The following is an 18,380-nucleotide window of genomic DNA, read 5'->3' on the forward strand; positions in this document are numbered from 1 at the left end:
AACGGCCGAAAGCAGCCTGCGCCTTCAATTCCTCTGTCCTCACTCGTGATTGGTGGGTAAGCCTGTCAATCATCCAATCGGCCAATCAGCGTGAGAAGAGGCAATTCCTCTGTCCTCACTCGTGATTGGTGGGGAAGCCTGTCAATCATCCAATCGGCCAATCAGCGTGAGAAGAGGCAATTCCTCTGTCCTCACTCGTGATTGGTGGGGAAGCCTGTCAATCATCCAATCGGCCAATCAGCGTGAGAAGAGGCCGGCATTGACAGATGACTAGGCTGTGACACGAGGGGATGAAGCAGACGGAGACGACGGAGAAGAAGGTTAGCAGCACTGCTGGGGCTGGGCACAGGATGGGGGGTGGGCACAGGATGGCCTCAAAAGTTATATTTGCCTGCTGTAGGTTTATAAATTTAAAAAAAATGCACTACTGCTTGCTATTCTATTTGGATGAGGCAAATCATGGATGAGGCAGAGCACATGTTCAGCATAAAAAACAGGATGGCATAAAAAAAAGTTATATTTGCCTGCTGTAATGCAATTAGTAATTGCATTACAGCAGGCAAATATAACTTTTTTTATGCCATCCTGTGCCCAGCCCACACCTGTAGTGTGGCACAGTTATATCTAATTCTGCATACCTGGCTGTATATTATACATTAAAAAATGTAATATACAGCCAGGTATGCAGAAATAAATATAACTGTTCCACACTATATGTATGCATTATGCACATATGGGGATACAAGGCTTAGTTATAGAATAGCAATTAGGTTTTTTAAAAAAAAAAAAAATCACTACTGCTTGCTATTCTATCTAACTAAGCCTTGTATCCCCATATGGTGGAAAATGGATGAGGCTGAGCACATGTCAAGGCCCGAACACTGTAGTGCATAATGCATACATATAGTGTGGAACAGTTATATTTATTTCTGCATACCTGGCTGTATATTACATTTTTTAATGTATAATATACAGCCAGGTATGCAGAATTAGATATAACTGTGCCACACTACAGTGTTCTGGAGTCTGGACATGTGCTGCTCGTCTATTTTCCCCACTATGGGGATACAAGCCTTAGTTAGCAATGGCATGATCTAAATATTCATTTCATTTAATTTAATTATTCAATGTCTTTTATTTACATTATAAACTTTATAATATATAAAAAAAAGACATTGAATAATGAAATGAATATTTAGATCATGCCATTGCTAACTAAGGCTTGTATCCCCATGATGGGGAAAATAGATGAGCATATGTCCAGAGACTCCAGAACAGTGTATTATTGTATAGTGTTGTACAGATATATATATCCAATTCTGTATACCTGGCACATTTAAACAAATACAAAATATATTGATATACAGGTCCAGGAATGTCAATGTTATATTAATACAGCATGGTCAAAGATAAATTAATCTTTATTTGATATATATATTATAAATCACTCAGCAATGGAAAAACATTTTATTTTATTCATGCTGTATTCACTCAGCTACGATTCCCTGGCTGGAATCCATACTTTTGCACCTGCAAGTTAGTTATGTGAATGAGGCCTAAATGTAAGTTTAAGATGATTTTTTTTACTTTTGGGAAAGCTTGGTGGAGTTATAATTGGAACAAAAGCAGAGGTTTTGCCTGTGATATTGCAACTTGCAGGTGCAAAAAAAAGGATTCCAGCCAGGGAATCATAGCTGAGTGAATACAGCATGAATAAATATAAAATAATTGTTTTTTCCATTGCTTAATCAATATTATATAAAATAAAGATTAATTTATCTTTGACCATGCTGTATTAATATAACATGGGCCGGCTGTTAGTTGTGTGAATGAGGTCTTAAGCTAAATTAAGGTTTTTTCACTTTTCTACACAATTCCATCTGCTTCCATCCTATCCATACGCCATCTTGTGGCCTTTTTTCAAATGGCACGTTGAGATTTTACTAACTTTCGTTGAGTACAACTTTGTGACAATTTAAGCAAAGTAAACCTATTTTTTGACAGTCATGTTGTCTTTTGAGTTACAGTTCTTCATAATATTAAGAAACTGACCTAAAATCATTATTTTGTATTGCTTTGGAAAAAATGTGATCTGCCCCTTTATCGGTAATTGGTATCGGCGAGTACTTAAAAAAAAGTATCGGTACTCGTACTCAGACCCAAAAAAGTGGTATCGGTGCATCCCTAATAATATTATAATATTATATACATATTATATATGTATATATTACAAGAACTGCTCACTGAGAATGTGAATTAAATAGAAAAAAATTGTATAGACATTCAGCATTAAGGACATAACTATAAACCGCTCGCTAATGAATATACAAGCATAACAACAGAAAAAATGTTTGTGGTGACTATCTTGTGTAAGGTGAGGTATAAACTTTAGTTATTTTAATTTCCGAAATATGGATGAAAATTAGGCATATTTAGTAACAAGCATAACAACAGAAAAATTTTTTGTGGTGACTAGCTTGTGTAAGGTGAGGTATAAACTTTAGTTATTTTAATTTCCGAAATATGGATGAAAATTAGGCATATTTAGTAAGCATGATTAGTAAAAAAGAAAAAGCTACATTCCTTATACACATATGTAGCTATGTTTAAAGCATGGACAAAGAATTTATTAACTGCTTCAGAAAGTTTTAACTAATTAATTTCTATTATTTTGACAAGTTTTAACAAAGTTGCAGAAGTGCAGTAACTGAAGCAAGGTAACAAACTTATAGATAGCGGCATAATAAAATAGCACTACAATGCAGAAAGAGCAGTAGGAATATCTTACCCCAGCTTTCTGTTATACAACACAGCGTTAATTACAAGCGGGAGAGAAAAAAGCAGAGAATTAGAAAGCAGCACATGCAAATATGACATCAGTACACAAAAGTCCTCTGTGATAACATGAACCAAGAACAGTATGGGAAATCAGACCATCCATTCATAACTATACAGGATCTTTCTTTATATCAGTCACTGAAAATGTGGCAGTGTTATCAGAGTATGATCGCAAAAAAAACAAATACAGGAAAAAGAAATGGAACATACATGAAAGTGAAACAAATCTTAAAAGGAGAACTATGAGGAGAGTGCTTTTCACTCACCTCATAGTTCTAGCCGACCTGTGACAATGAGACTGTCACAGGTCGGCTCAGTAGATCGAGAGGTGAGCGAACACATAGCGGCGTTCGTTCACCTCTCGATCCTGTCACGGCTCTCTGCCGCGACAGGGGAGGGGCTGGATTCCCCCCTCCCCGATCCGCCAGCGCTTACTGGCAGATAGGACGGGGCGGGTACAGCTGGCTCTGCCTCTCGATAGGCAAGAGCCAGCTGTCACTCACGCAGCTGGGCGGATCCAGACATAATTGTCAGGATCCGCTGCGGCGTCTCAGTATACCGCAAGCTCTTGCTCGCGGTATACTGAGCTTAGGGTGATGGGAGGACGCTAGTTTGTTACCCTAAGGAGAACTACAGGGAAAAGCCTTAACCCCATAGTTCTCCTTTAAGTGACTTTAATGATTGGCAATTGGCCAAAGCTTTCAAAAAGGAAAATTCCCATAAATATGGGTAACTTCGGCCACATTAGAAACAAACTTGGCTTCTGCTAGCTGGATAAATGCTAAAACAGACCCCAATATAAACTTTTTAAGTATCACTTGATACTGATGATCAGTGTATGCAGAGTTTTACCACTGAGTGACAATGAGCTTTTTGGAAAATCAGAGTTCCTCTTTATCTCAGGCAGAAAGATTCAAACATGTGAATTACTTTTATTTCTGCCTTCTTTCCATTGAAAAGAGAATGATCCCTTTTGTTGTGCATATCCAATATTTGTACGAGGTGATGAGAGGTTGAAGAGGGTTTTGGAGAAGAAAATGGTGCCCGCTGACCATAAAAAGTGCGGGCATAGATGATACATTATTTAGATATATGCATATCAGTTAATTTGCCTAATAGCAGCCCACCAGGTTGAGTGACTCAGGTAAATTTGCTTATACTTGAAACTCTACACAGCTCAGCCATTAGAAGCCACTTAAAGTTTAGTAATGACAATCTACAAACACATACTCTAGATAATTGCCCGCTTTTGATTCTTTACATACCTTATTTCTCTTTTCTTCCTCAGTCTTCTCACAGTGGCCATGTTTACTAAGGGCAGATTACTAGCCCTCCTATTACTTCCTGGATTTCTGGCACATGTTAATAGACATGTGACTAGGACATGTGACCATGCACATAATCTCAGGGGAGGAAAATGCCTTTCACTGAGATCTCATGAGATTTCCCAGCAATGCTCTGCTGATGGCAAGGCAATTCCAATGTGCATTGCGTTGGCAGACTGAAGTCATTTGCACTTTCAATGCTCTGCAAGTGTAAGTAATTCATAACCACAGTATTTTACTCCTGACATGTCTATGTTATTATTAATCATCATACATAGAGGAAAGCATTGGTAGAATTTGATTTTTTGAGTGTAAAGGTCTGCTTTAGGCTTTGCAAACTATGATGGTGCAAATTAAAGTAATTTCAACCACTTCATCTCCACCACTTTAACCTTTAGTCCCCTTACGGACAGCAATTATTATATTTATGACATGGGTCTGTTTATTCAATGATAACTTTGTCATTACTTATGATAACAAGGTGGGCTGTGACCCACTGAAATATTGGTGAATAAAGTCATGATTTATTTATGTTAATTATATCTGTAACTGGCCTGACCTTCATGTTTATTTGCTATAATTGTTTTTTGGGGACAAAATAGGCTTTCTTTTGGCATTATTATCTTGCAAAATTATTTTTTGTAATCTATAGATAACAAGATAAAATCAGTGTTTTTTTCTATTTTCATCAGTATTGCTATAAATAAAATGTAAACATTTTTATGATTTGTCCCGTTTAAATTACACTAAAATGATGGTTCTGGTACAAGGCATGACAAAGCTATTTGCAAATACCAAAGGTGCTTTTTTTAAAAAGAAAAATTATGCATTTTTTGTATATAACACTGAAGAAAAACCAAAACAAAATGACAAATCACAAAAAAAATCCCAGAAAAAACAAAAGCTAAGGGGCGAAGGGAAGAAAAGTGTTAATAAGCACTGATTAGGGTTTACTAAAAGGCTAAAAGTGGTTAAATAAATGGAATAGAAATTAATTAATTTTTTATATTGATAAAATGTTTAAGTGATGATATATGCAGATCAAAGGTCACAACTTTGATCTAAATATGACTAAAATAGTAAATACAATGCAACAATACATTGTTACACTAGAATACTCAGTGATACTTGCAGACTATCTGCAATTTGTCAGCCGCTCATATAGCATAGCTATTCCTGGGTGTCATTTGAGTGACCCCATGTTTTGGAACTCAGGCCTGGTATTTGGCCAATCGAGCACCCAGCACTGCATTCTGGGAGAAAGCTTACAGTTACATGTTCCCTCAAAGCAGTGGGGTGAGTATAAGCAGCAGGTGAGAATGGACATCAAATTAACCTTTGCTTTGCCTCGCATGCACAAAGCACAGGTTCCCTTTTAGAAATATTTTAGTAGCATTTTTTTTTTTCTTGGTTACTGGATACCTTTTCTGTGTATGTCCATTGGGCTTCTCTTCAGGTGGCAGCTCTATAATAAGCACACATGATTGGGCATGCTCAAAGCCTTCTTTGTTATTAGGGGTTTTTGGTGAACATTGTGCTTCCAACATGAACACCTGTCAAATAAAAAGAAAAGCTAGATATGACAAATGAACTGCTGATTTTTAGTGACAGTAACAGATTATGTTTTAAAAATTAAAGGGCCATTGATATTATCACCTTGTTGCAGTCAGGGTGGGATGGAGGGCAATCACAAGCTGGGCTTCTGTTGTCTATAGACTTACAAAAAGCCTTTGACTCAGTGTCTTGGCAATACCTTTTCCAGCTGCTCGAGAAATGGGGATTTTGCCCCCTCTTTCTGACTACGTTGCGGGCCTTATACACCACTCCGTCAGCACAAATTAGGCTACAGGGCCACATCTCTGACTCCATAGCTATCTCTAAAGGCACACGTCAGGGTTGTCGACTTTCCCCACTGCTTTTGGCATTAGCGATAGAACCCCTAGCGATTGCGATCCGGGCTAATGTTAATAATTTAAGTAGCTGTTGGGATATTTGGTCGGGCGGGGGGAAAACTCTTTTCGGACTCTTAAGCTGTTCTGCTTCCTTTAGTATCTATTTCTTTTTCCTCTTTTTAGTCTGTTTTTTTTTTTAATTTATTTTTTTCTTTATGCTCACACATGTGAGCCGTTTAGTACATAGATGCTGGACAGAAAGTCTCCTATTTGATATAGATATGGAGGAGATCATAACAAATGTTTGCTTCAGACATAGGCGGATCCCTAGGTCAGATATTCCTCTCAGACTGTTCTAATTTTTGATTTTAGTGATGGGGGATAAATTGGCAAGAATAGGTGGATAGATATGTTCTGTTGTACAGAACTACTATATATTGTGTGTATAGCCTCTAGTGATCCCCTCCTACTACTTGATTACGCTAATGTGGAAGAAACTGTAATGCAATTGTATGTTATACTGATTGTGCATCATGTGCTATTTTATTGTCTTATTGTAATTTGGAAAATTAATAAAATACTCAAGAGTTAAAAATTAAAGATAAACATGGTTCTGAACAGAAAATGCTGCCCTGTGTGTTAGACATAGGTAAGTGTAAAAATGGATCAGCCTGACTAGAGAACGAGGCCTGTTAGATGTTAGCATAGCTTTCACATGGGAGAAATACACTATATTGCCAAAAGTATGTGGGCATCCTTCCAAATTATTGAGTTCAAGGGTTTCCAGTGAAGGGTGTTGTTAATGCTACAGCATACAAAGACATTTTAGACAATGGTATGCTTCCAATCTTGCGGTAACAGTTTGGGGGAAGGCCCTTTCTGTCCCCTGTCCTGACCTCAACCCTACGGAACACCTCTAGGACGAATAGGAATGCTGATTAAGAACCAATTTATTGTCCAACATTAGTACCTGACCTCACAAAAGCTCACAAATCCCACAGATTTTAGCTGTGATGGTCAGTTGTCTACAAACTTTTAAGACAGGCTTAATTTCACACTAAATGCTAACATTATTTTTCTTTAAGTATATATAAGAAGGTTTTGCGCTTTGTACAAAGTTCCCTTATAATTTAGTGCACTCACCTGTTGTGTCATGGCTCGAATTCTCCAGTACTCTGCTTCAGCATTTGGGGACAAAGATGGAGCTGCCACTTTCACTTCACAGGCATCACCAGAAAAACTTTCCGACCCGCTATGGAAGTAACCTAACAGATTCTTTAAATACAAAGATAATACAAAGTCAATCGTAATTAGGAAGAAATACCACTTAATGAAGGATATCAGCTTAACAATACATAAAATATAGGGATTTTAAAAGCTCAGGTACCACCTTGTTACTAAACATTATCCAAGTACTCATTGTCACTAAAGTGTGACTTCTATTTCAATTTGTTGATTATCTAATGTTTTCTTTTCAAATAAATGTTGTATTTCTTATAATTTGCTGGTGGATTAAAGATTTTTTTATTAACCCTTGCAGTGGGCTACCCGGCTTCTGGACCCTGGAGGCTTTGTAGAGCTATGGGTGAGATGAGGCCTCCATTCCTAGATCCACATCTTACCTGGTAGACAGTTCTTATTATTAGTGTGCTGACCATTGCTCAGGGAGCCTGCTGCTGGGTGAAAAGGCTGAGTGCTCATAGAACACAAAAAAGTTACATATGCAGTTTGTTTTGAGAAACCCATCAGTGGGCACCCTGTTAGTCATGAAGCGACCCGAGTTTAGCTTGTGGTATTGACTAGCAGTGTGTTATGCAATTAACTTTCCATTTTGATTATTCCTGGGAGTCCCTCTCCCAGTTAAACCTTTCCCCCTTACAATACATATACATAAACTGTCTTGTGATTGAGGAAGCTTTACCAGGAAGCTTAGACAGGTCAGTGACCTCATGCTTTTGTAAGCAATACAGCTTGGTCAACCAGCCTGCTACAGTCTGTGTCTAGACAATGAAGGAAAAGCAGCATAATAATGAGGTAATTACTCTGCTCTCTCTCTTCCAGTAAGCATATTCAAATTGTATACTGAAAATACTGTTCAAAGCAATAGAGCTCTGATTAACTGTACCTTCATTGTTCAATGTGTACAGGGGGCTACAGGAGGATAATATCAACACAGTAATTAGAAACATTATGGGTCATTGTATAAAGTATAATAATACTTTTATTATATTACTTAATATTAATAATTATTTTCTGAAGCTTTTGCAAAAATGTCTTACCTGAAAATCCTGCCAGTAATCACACTTCCTGTTGCAAGATGCCAAAATGGAACCACGGCCTTGCGTTTAGCAGCAGCGTTGTTAGTTGGCTGTCAGGCTGCCTATCAAGTCTATCAGATGGTAGTCATAACAGCCAACTGAAGAAGCAGGAATGGCAGGGCTGACAATGCTGCTGCTATTTTCAGGGCAGTGGCTTAGTGTGCATACAACATTCCTCCAAGCTTAACTTAACCCCCATCCCCATCCCAGCATATCCCTCTGTACACACCTCTTGATTGAAGTGCATTGCTCTGTTGCCACCTCAGACCCCTACTGCAACACACACCTTTATAACCACCACACCCTTCCATTGCAGTGCATCCCTTCACATCCTCCCATCTCAAAGCATCCCCTTTCATCTACCTTATCCACCACAGCATTCCTCTGCAGCCTCCTCACCCCCTACTTCCATCACTTCACAATCCTCTGCCCCTACCTCACCCCACAATTGCAGCGCAACCCTCCGCAGTCACCTCATTTCCTACGCCTATTGCAGTGAATCCCTCCACACTTACCTCACACTCTCATCACAGAGTATCCTTCTGTCGCAACCCCCTTCACTCCATTGCAATGCATCTTTCTACAGCCACCTCCACCCCAAGTCCACCACATTCCTGCATTCACCGCCACTTCACCTAGCTTATGACAGTACATTCCTGCACTGCCACCCCATTTCCCCCTAATGGCAACGCATTCCTTCACCGCCCCCTCCCCATTGCAGGGCTGCCACCTTGCACCCCAAAGTGCCCCCTAAACCCTTCATCCTCCACCCACCTAACCCCTTTATCACAACACCTACTTTCGTCACAGCACCCCCCTCACAGTGCCCCCCACTCCACCTTGCCCACAGAATTATAACAACATTTGAGAAAGTTGACACCGCTCCTTCCCAGTACTTAAAAATTACCCAGTGCAGAGAGAGATCAGGTGCCTCTCAAGGTCTGCTTTGCTCTAACATGTTTCACCACAAATGGGCTTAATCATAATTAGACCAAAAGCAGACCTTGAGAGGGACTGAGTGGTATTTTGTTGGAGTCAATAAAGTTTTTATTGGAGTTATGGCATGAGAGTGAGGCTCTTTGGGATTTACAGACATTTTACAGAATTAAACCGATGTTCACTAATAAAAATCTGCTAAAAGTGATGGTGTGTAGCCCACAGCCAACTTCCATAAATCTGTGTACACTAGGCTGCTAACAGCTGAAGTCCGATTCGTTTGCAATTGTTACACTTTATGTAAACAAGTAAATCTGCGCTTCTGGAGAAGTAATATTTGTAATAAAAAATTAAGTTAATAAGTTAAGAATAAATGTGAATAAATATGAATAAATGTGAATAAATAAACCCAAAGCTGCTCTGAGAAGAGGTGAGACCTAGTATGATAGAAAGAAACAAAGCGCTAAAGGTAAATGTATGGGCAAAAAATGGTACCACTCACTAAAAGTTTTCTACCAACTTCACTTCGGTGAGTACCCACCCGAGAGGGGCAGTTCGGAATAATTCGAAGTGCAATGCTAGTTTTGCACATTTCTATATTTGCACACGGAATCTACCGTTCACCTGCCACTCGAGAGGGACAGTTTGGATCAATCTCAAGCACACTGTTACTTTTGCACATTTTTATATTTGCACATGGAATCCACCGGTCACCTGGATTTTTTAAGTATTGGACACTGTTTTTGACATTTTAAACATTGTTCGTTTATTTATTTCATTAGATTGAATTTCATTGGTTCTAATTGTTTTTTGCATTTTAGTTAGAGTGGTTTTATATATACTTTTTTAGGAAGCTAGTCCTGTTTTATACATATATATTAGCTTTTATACTGGCCTCGCCAGAATCACTCATAGCTCACTTTTTTGCCCATACATTTACCTTTAGCGCTTTGTTTCTTTCTATCAATTGTTACACTTTGACTGCTTGGTCTGCAGTAAGCCCATCTGAGTACCTGTAACATACTGTTTTACCTTCATGGGTTCCAATGTTGCAGAAAATGCATCTTGCAAAGCACAGCAGGCCAACCTCCACATTTCCTCGGTGAACACGGGTCCTGCAGTTACTAATACATATCTAGAAAGAAACCGTGATTATCTGGGTTAGTGCGTTTCAACATTTCTGATATCTATTATGAAGTTTTAAAACTTCAGTCACTAAAGATGACCATACACAGTGTACATTTCATGCGGTTCATCAAGCTATGGGGGGCCATGTTGGCACACCTTCAATCAACAAAAGCTAATTTTTCAATCAACTTTTTTCAAAGGAGCCAGTTTAAAAATGCATACACTGTCAGGGTATTCAGCAGCCGCTGGCACACCAGCTGCTGAATACAATCACTGGAGGCGGGTGATTTGCTCATCCACGCTGTTTACCGTATGTGTATGGCCAGCTTTAAATTTTACTGTACACTGCATTATCAAAACAGATGCAGACTTTGTTTACCTTATACAAGAGCAGCCTACTCGAGAGATGGTTTCAGTAGGTTCTGCCACACAGGATACCAGAAGCTTGAACAATTCTTTCAGCATTGTGTTAATCATATTCTCATAGCCAATGTCTGGAAGAAATCAGCCATACATGTACAGTAAATAATAGGACTGCTGATTGGTAGAGTACCTATTACTATAGTTGGGGAGGTTGTGCATGAAAAAGAGAGATTTTAAATAAAACAATGAGGTTACGGTTTTACATTTTCACTCCAATGGCAAAAACTAATGTAGCACCAAAAGGTCAAGCAACTGAGGGAGCATTTAAACTCTGGGCCAGAATGGCCTCATTTTAGATGCACAGCACTACCTAGAACCACCCACACTACCTATGAATACCACTAGAGGTATGCACCCAATACTTTATGGGAATATGAATGTTTCTATTTACTGCATAACCCTTATACATATGATCAAATGTAACACAGAAACATATGATGTATGTATACATTGTGAGGCCCTGACGGCAGGGTTGTGGACGATGTATATGCGTCACCTAGGTTTCTTACCTACACGTGCGTTTATGACTGATGTGGAGCAAACAAACTTTTTTTAATCTCAATAAGTTCTATTCTGGGTTTTGGAGCCTGGAAGCTTTGTAGAACTATAGGTGAAATAAAGCCTCCATTCCTAGGTCCTTGTTTTACCTGTTAGCCAGACTTAACTAATTCGTTAGCTGTGCACAAGCCTTTATATATTTGCGCTGACTGAATAGCTCTGTCTCTGCTGTTGGAGCCTACTGCTGGGTGAAAGGTTGACTACAGACAGAGCGAGAAAAAAGTACCATACTGGTACAGCTTGTTTTGGGGAAGCCATTTGGAGGAACACCCTGTTAGTCAGGAACTGTCATAAATTAAGTGGCTCAGATGAGTTGTGTTTGTTTAATGCTATGGACTTGCTGTACAATGGCCTCCTACTGCCTTACTAAATGTGCCGCTATACCTACTTTGTGTGTGTGTGTATATATTTATTTATTTATTTATATTACATTTCTTACCTGAATTTATAAAGCTTTGGATATGTTCCACCACTAGTTCACAGGACAAACCAATAGCATGTTTAAAGTTGGCAGACGCTGCATCCCAGTATGAATGTTCACCCTGGCTGCGGCTTAGCCACATTGACATCACGGGCAGCAAAAGATGTACTACTGCATAAATTGCAAAGCCTGGACCTACAAGACAAATTTGAAACCATGATATTGTTTAAGCTATAAACTTTTTGTGAGTTAGACAATACAAAAAATACAAAATACATAATACAAAAAACACATGTATTTTGTGATTTGCATTATTATGCATGTCAAATGAAAAAGCAATGTGTGTATACAAGACCATATAGTAAGCTCTAAGGGGGGAATTTATTAAAACTGGAGAAGACAGAATCTGGAGCAGTTGCCCATGGCAACCAATCAGCTTCTCTCCTCAGTTTGTTCAGTTAAGATTTGAAAATTAGATATAGAAGCTGATTGGTTGCCATGCACAGCTGCTCCAGATTCTCTGCTCCAGTTTTGATAAATTCCCATCTTAGTCTTCGAGTTGTTTAAATGTTTTTTTCCCATTAACAGTTTCCTACCTCCCAGGGTATAACAAATTAAGAAGACAGACAGATGGCACATGCATATAAAACAGACCTTTATGTAAACAAGGAGTTACATTACCTGGCACTTTAGCAACTTCTCTCAACAGCTCAAAGAGCAAATCCAGAGTGGGTGGCTGATGCTGACGTGGACAGTTGGATACAGCAGCAGTCAGCTGCTCCAGAAGATTAATCCATACATCAATAAGACCTAAAAGAAAATAAAAAAGTAGTAAGTATTCAATAGGATAACCATGGAGCCTATCAAACATTTACTAGGGAGTCGATTTAGTTACCCAATACCTCATTTGTTTCTAGAATACCCAAAGTTTTAAAAATGCATCCCCTAATTGTATCAGATTTCTGACAACAGTACAGGTACTCACATGAACTTTCCTAAAACACTTTATAACTTGCAACAGAATCAGACAACTATGATCGGATCTAATCTGTAATCCACCTTCATTTACACCACTTTCATAATTTGTGATGTTTTTACAGCAAGCTTGCAAAAATATTATTGATCCACTCACCAGTGTCATCATCAAATTCCGATAACACTGCATCAATCCCATCTTCACTACTTGCTGATCTCTCCTGCTCGCGCCGTGGCAAACTGCTCAGACGTCCGCACAGGAAGACTGGCTTCATTGGCATTTTATAGATCTTTGCCAGTAACTGCAGAAAGCAAGTATAATGTACATGAGACCAAACTTACATTAAGAACAAGCATGATCATCCTATATACCTCAACCTAAGAAGGTAACTATCCATAAAAACTCAAAATAAAGATAGAATAAAGCTACTTGTTAGCTACCTGTGATTGGGTCATTCAACCTTATTTATACAGGACACCACTAAGAGAGTTGAAAGCAATGACATTTATAGTTATAATTAAGAATGTTTTGAAATTCTAATTCTCAACCCAATCCAATGAAACAAAATGTATTATTTTAACATCATATTTTATTAATTTCATATATATTCATCAAAACAAAAAGATCTTATTGCAATAATCTTACTTTTATATATTCCAAAATTACTAATTGATTTTAACCCAGGAAATCACACTGAATTATCCCTTTCTAATTCCAGTCCAACAACATTTATAACCTCACTATATATTTGGAAATATATTGACCATTTTATTGTTCACAAAAAAAAAAAAGAAAAGAACCAGCAGGATATATTAATCTAATCTTTAACATAATAGAGGGAGAGAGATAGTGAACTAAAGTAAGTTAAAGTGACACGAAACTATTAACAAAAATGTACCTTACTTGTGTATCACTCAGCTGTAGATCTTCAAATCATCTCCAAATTTGTGAGGACACTGTCCTTCCTTCTGTGGCTACTTTTGTTCCCCATGGTCGCTGTGTGTTGTAGAGTAGCCACCGCTCCAAACTTATTCCTGTACTGCTCATGGACTACAATCTCAATACAAATGAGTAAACTAAACATGAGATTGTAGTCCATCACGGGAGTGAGCTTGGAGCGGTGGCTACTTTACAACATACCCAGGGACCATGGAGAACAAAAGTAGCCAGCCTCCAGAAGGAAGGACAGTGTCAGTACCAATTCAGAGATGATTTGAGGATCTGCAGCTGAGTGATACACACATCAGATACATATTTGTTAATGGTTGAGGTACTTGAATACATTTTTAAGATTTAACTCCTGAGTTTATCGTCATTGATTGGGATTATCTAGTGATGACCATCTGAATCAGAATAGAACATATTAAAGTGCCTAATGGACTTAGTTTTATAAACTAATGTTTGTTGACACAATTGGCCTTGTTCATCATGTGTCAGATTTAAACATGGCCAGGACAAAGAATGAAAGTGTATGGCTATGGGACAATACATCCCATTCTTATGTGAAGAGGTACAGTTAGAATATTCTTTTTAAATATACAGAATCTTGTTGGGCAGCTATAGTCATTAGTATGTATACTGTAACCCGATACACCCCATATATTACCATTTTCAGGTTTGTAAATCCTACACTTACAAAGAAATATTAACATGAAAAACATAAGGCATTTGGCAACAAGACTGTCATCAACTACTGAAAAACATACTGTATGTTATACAATGATCTAAGACTAGCTACAAGTAAATAAGACAGTACTTCTGCCCTGCCATATATGTAGCTTAATTGCAATTTACCTGTGAACACCGCCTCAAATAGTCCAGAGCTGGAAGGCATAGGTCTGTGGATGATGATGATGTAGAAGCACAGTCTCCAATTTCTTTACAATCAGCCTCACCTAAAAATTTGGGCATTAATCTTCATTAGAGCGTATGCAGAAATGGTCTAAACAATATGCTAGAAATGCCTAGTTTCAGGTATGCATATAGAATATGTCAAGTCTATCCATCAGGAAAAACAAAAAATCACTGCTTTGCATAGAGTGGGACACAAAGTATAAAACACAATGTCTGCTGCATTCAATTGTGAGAAAATGTTTGGGAACTCTTTGAAATTAAATAGATTTTGTCTAGAATAGATCCATAGTACAACAAATTAAAACAAATGGGGATCTGTAGTTTGTTAGAAGAACACAAAACAAGTATGTTGATCATGAAAGGAAACCATTTATTTCAAACACAACATACTGCTGCATTTTTAAAGGAGATCTATGAGGTGAGTGATTTCCACTCATCCTCATAGTTAGAGCCTACCTGTGACAAAGAAGCTGTCACAGGTCAGCTTTATCGATCGGGAAGTGAGCAGAAACATGCACAGATCTGCTCAGTACCCGATCATCTCCCTGGAAATAAGTGGTGACTGTCAGTCACTGCTCCCCACAGGGATTCCCCCCCTCCCAGGGGGCGGGCACAGCTGGCTCTGCCTCTAGATAGGCAGAGCCCGCTGTCAATCACGAAGCTGCGTGGATCTCGATAACATTGTCGGGATCCATCCCAGGTGCGGCGGTCTCGGTATACCGCGAGCTGTAGCTTGCGATATACTGAGCTTTGGGTCACAGGAGGATGCTAGTATATGTCCTCCCGTGACCGTAAAGAGAACTATGGGGGAAAACACTTACCCCATAGTTCTCTTTTAAAGGTTTAAAAAGAAAGAACAAAGCTATGTTTGGAAAAAAAAAATGCACTACAAAACAAATACAAAAACTTAATCCCCACTGCGATGCATGCTGAAAGGAGAATCATGGTTTGGAGCTTCTTTGCTGCCTTGGGGACTGTACTTCTCTACTACATTAATTCAAAATTGTATCAAGAAATGGTATCATATGTATCACGAAAAGACAGGAGATTGGCTAGTCGTCTGCCACCTGAACTGTAACAGAATTTCAGTAAGGCAACAAGACAGCCTAGGTCTACATTTTATATTCTGAAGTGGTCGAGTTGTAGTCCAGACCTCAGCTCAAAGAAGATTTTCTGGCATGATCTGATCTGATCAAGGAATTCCAAAAAATTCAATAAAACTGAAACTGTTTTGAGAGGGAAAAATGGTTTAAAATTCCTAATCATTTTTCAGCTCATGCTAAAGAAAGTTATTAAATACAAGTATTTGCATACCATTTCCAGCTTGGAAAAACATGCGAGAGTTCAACTATTTGTGTTATTAACCTAAGTAGACATCCACACAGAAGTCATTTATCCTTGGAGAGAGACCTATTTATATATATCTGCAAATTCTGTGTAATGCCACAAATATATAGTAAAATATGACATTTATTAAGATGGTATTCTCCTATAATAAAAAATAAAATGCCTTTTTTCGCTGACTGGTGTATCATACACAGAAGCATATGTTTACTACTAGTATCAGGCAATAAAATGCCTAACCATGATATGTGCCTAGAATGTATGCAATTATAGCTATCTGACTGGAAAAACTTCAAAGTACCAGATATCACTAACAGGTGGTAGTATTGCAGGTGAAATCTCAGGGAGCCCAAAACCCAGCAAGACTTGCCAGATAAATTACTGTGGTTGTGGATTTGCAATTAAACAAACAGTTCCAATTAAAAAAGAAAATATACACAGACACACATATATACACATATACACACACACAGAGCAATATATATAAAAAAAAACACACACACACAGAGCATTATATTAAAAAACAGACTTCTGAATTTTAGTATTTAATTTTAAACCACTTAAACTGCTGAAGTTAGTTGTTGAGCCTAAAGAAAATTCATATGCTCAGGAGGCTCATAATTACTTTAAATAACACAACATTGGTTGCTGTTCTTAAAAGGAATGAAGTATACCTAATCCCTTGACAAATTTCATAAGGCACATAATGTAATCAGTGGCTGCATTAGCAAAGACTTGAATGTTGTCTGTGTTCAGGAATGCTTCAAACACATCAAACACTGGAGCCTGGCGTTTTCCTAGGAGACAAGGATGTAGGTAAACTAGTAAGCTTATGAGATAAAAAGAAGAGAGTTACTTTCAGATCAAAGACAGAGAACAAAGAAGCAGGTCTCCTACCCAAAATAAATGGTAATATATCAGGATCTCTTCTCGTATATTAATGCAATACAAAAAGTTATATTTCACTGATTAGATCACCATCACTGGCATGGTTATATACCGGCCACCCGGACCAGTATCTCGCTTTCTTGATGACTTCTCTGCCTGGCTACCCTACTTTCTCTCCTCAGAAATACCCACTATCATTCTTGGTGACTTTAACATTGCTACTAACATTAACATGGACAAGGATTGCAAAGTCGACCCTGTAGGCAACCGTTGAGGAGACCGGCAAGGCATGCTGAATCTTGCCTTGTTCCCATTGGACGCTCCCTGCTCCACTGACCTCCGTCACAAGTACCAGAATTGGAAGGATATTTCACGCAGCAGGGGGACAGACATTGCTTAAATTTTTTTTTTTAAAAATCTAAAAAGGGGTTTTAAACTTTCCCCAGTTTATCAAAACCCAAAAAAAGTTGCAGCTACATTTATGCTTTAAGGGTTCAGTCCATCCAAAACCAACATTATTGACTAATTATATATTTTGGTAATTGAAGATAGCTAGCCACTGGGGTTTTCAACTCTGCTCCCCTCTCTACTATTCTTGCCTAAGTCCTATATAAGTGAAAGCTCCTGATGATTTTTGTGTACTATAAAATAAATGAAAATAAGCAAAAAAACTAAAACAGTAAAAACTAAACTCCAAAACATCTGGAAAAAGATCACACCTATGTTCCCGGCATATAGAAGGTTAACAAAACAGAAATATAAGTATGTGTGAATTTACTTGCTTTTTATTCAAACACTTCAAGAAACTCTCGACTCACCCATGGAGTATTCTCCCACAAGATACTCCTTTATATCTGACTTGCTGCTGTGTACAGTCTCCAAAGCACTGAACAGAGGCCTCCACCCTGACTGAATCTGAGGAGAGCACACTTCTACCAGTTCTCCAATGGATGTAACCACCTAAAGTTGCCAGAAAAAAAAAAAAAAAGTGGAGTTATTTAAAGAAATCGACGGTGTTTTATATATAATGGATACAGATACACTGCTATGGAGCAGCCATGGAGCACATGCTGAAAGTAGAGCTGCAACAGTTAATCGATTTAGTCGATTAAAATCGACGATTGAAAACGTTACCAACGTTTTCGATCGTCGATTCGTCGGCTATCGATTGATTTCCCTGTTCGGGGCTCTACACGCGGCCTGAAGCACACGCTGCTCACGTCCCGCTGCGCCCGCTGTGCCCACAGGACGCATAAGCCAATGGTGGAATAGGTGTACGGAGCTGCAGTGTGGACCAGGTGTGTGGGGGTGCAGTGTGGACCAGGTGTGTGGGGGTGCTGTGGTGGAACAGGTGTGCAGTGTGGAACAGCTGTGTGGAGAGGCAGTGGTGGAATAGGTGTATGGGGGTGCAGTGTGGACCAGGTGTAAGGGTGTGAAGTAGTGGAATAGGTGTATGGGGGTGCAGTGGTGAAATAGGGG

The 18,380-nt window shown here is 38.6% G+C and overlaps 1 protein-coding gene across 1 annotated transcript in view; it reads right to left on the reverse strand.

Moving 5' to 3' along the window:
* The window catches only part of ARFGEF3 (ARFGEF family member 3), a 132,840-nt gene that overhangs the window by 4,132 nt on the left and 110,328 nt on the right, over nt 1-18,380 (reverse strand). The window contains exons 25-34 of the mRNA XM_018566348.1: nt 17,720-17,861; nt 16,688-16,810; nt 14,610-14,710; nt 12,972-13,116; nt 12,521-12,649; nt 11,858-12,034; nt 10,817-10,931; nt 10,342-10,444; nt 7,199-7,330; nt 5,586-5,716 (exon numbers count right to left, since the gene is read on the reverse strand). Of these exons, the coding sequence (XP_018421850.1) occupies nt 5,586-5,716; nt 7,199-7,330; nt 10,342-10,444; nt 10,817-10,931; nt 11,858-12,034; nt 12,521-12,649; nt 12,972-13,116; nt 14,610-14,710; nt 16,688-16,810; nt 17,720-17,861 (1,298 nt within the window). The remainder of the gene's footprint in view (nt 1-5,585; nt 5,717-7,198; nt 7,331-10,341; nt 10,445-10,816; nt 10,932-11,857; nt 12,035-12,520; nt 12,650-12,971; nt 13,117-14,609; nt 14,711-16,687; nt 16,811-17,719; nt 17,862-18,380) is intronic.

Source organism: Nanorana parkeri, unplaced genomic scaffold, assembly GCF_000935625.1.
Source record: "Nanorana parkeri isolate BGI_ZX_2015 unplaced genomic scaffold, ASM93562v1 scaffold940, whole genome shotgun sequence".
NCBI classification, from domain to species: Eukaryota; Metazoa; Chordata; class Amphibia; order Anura; family Dicroglossidae; genus Nanorana; species Nanorana parkeri.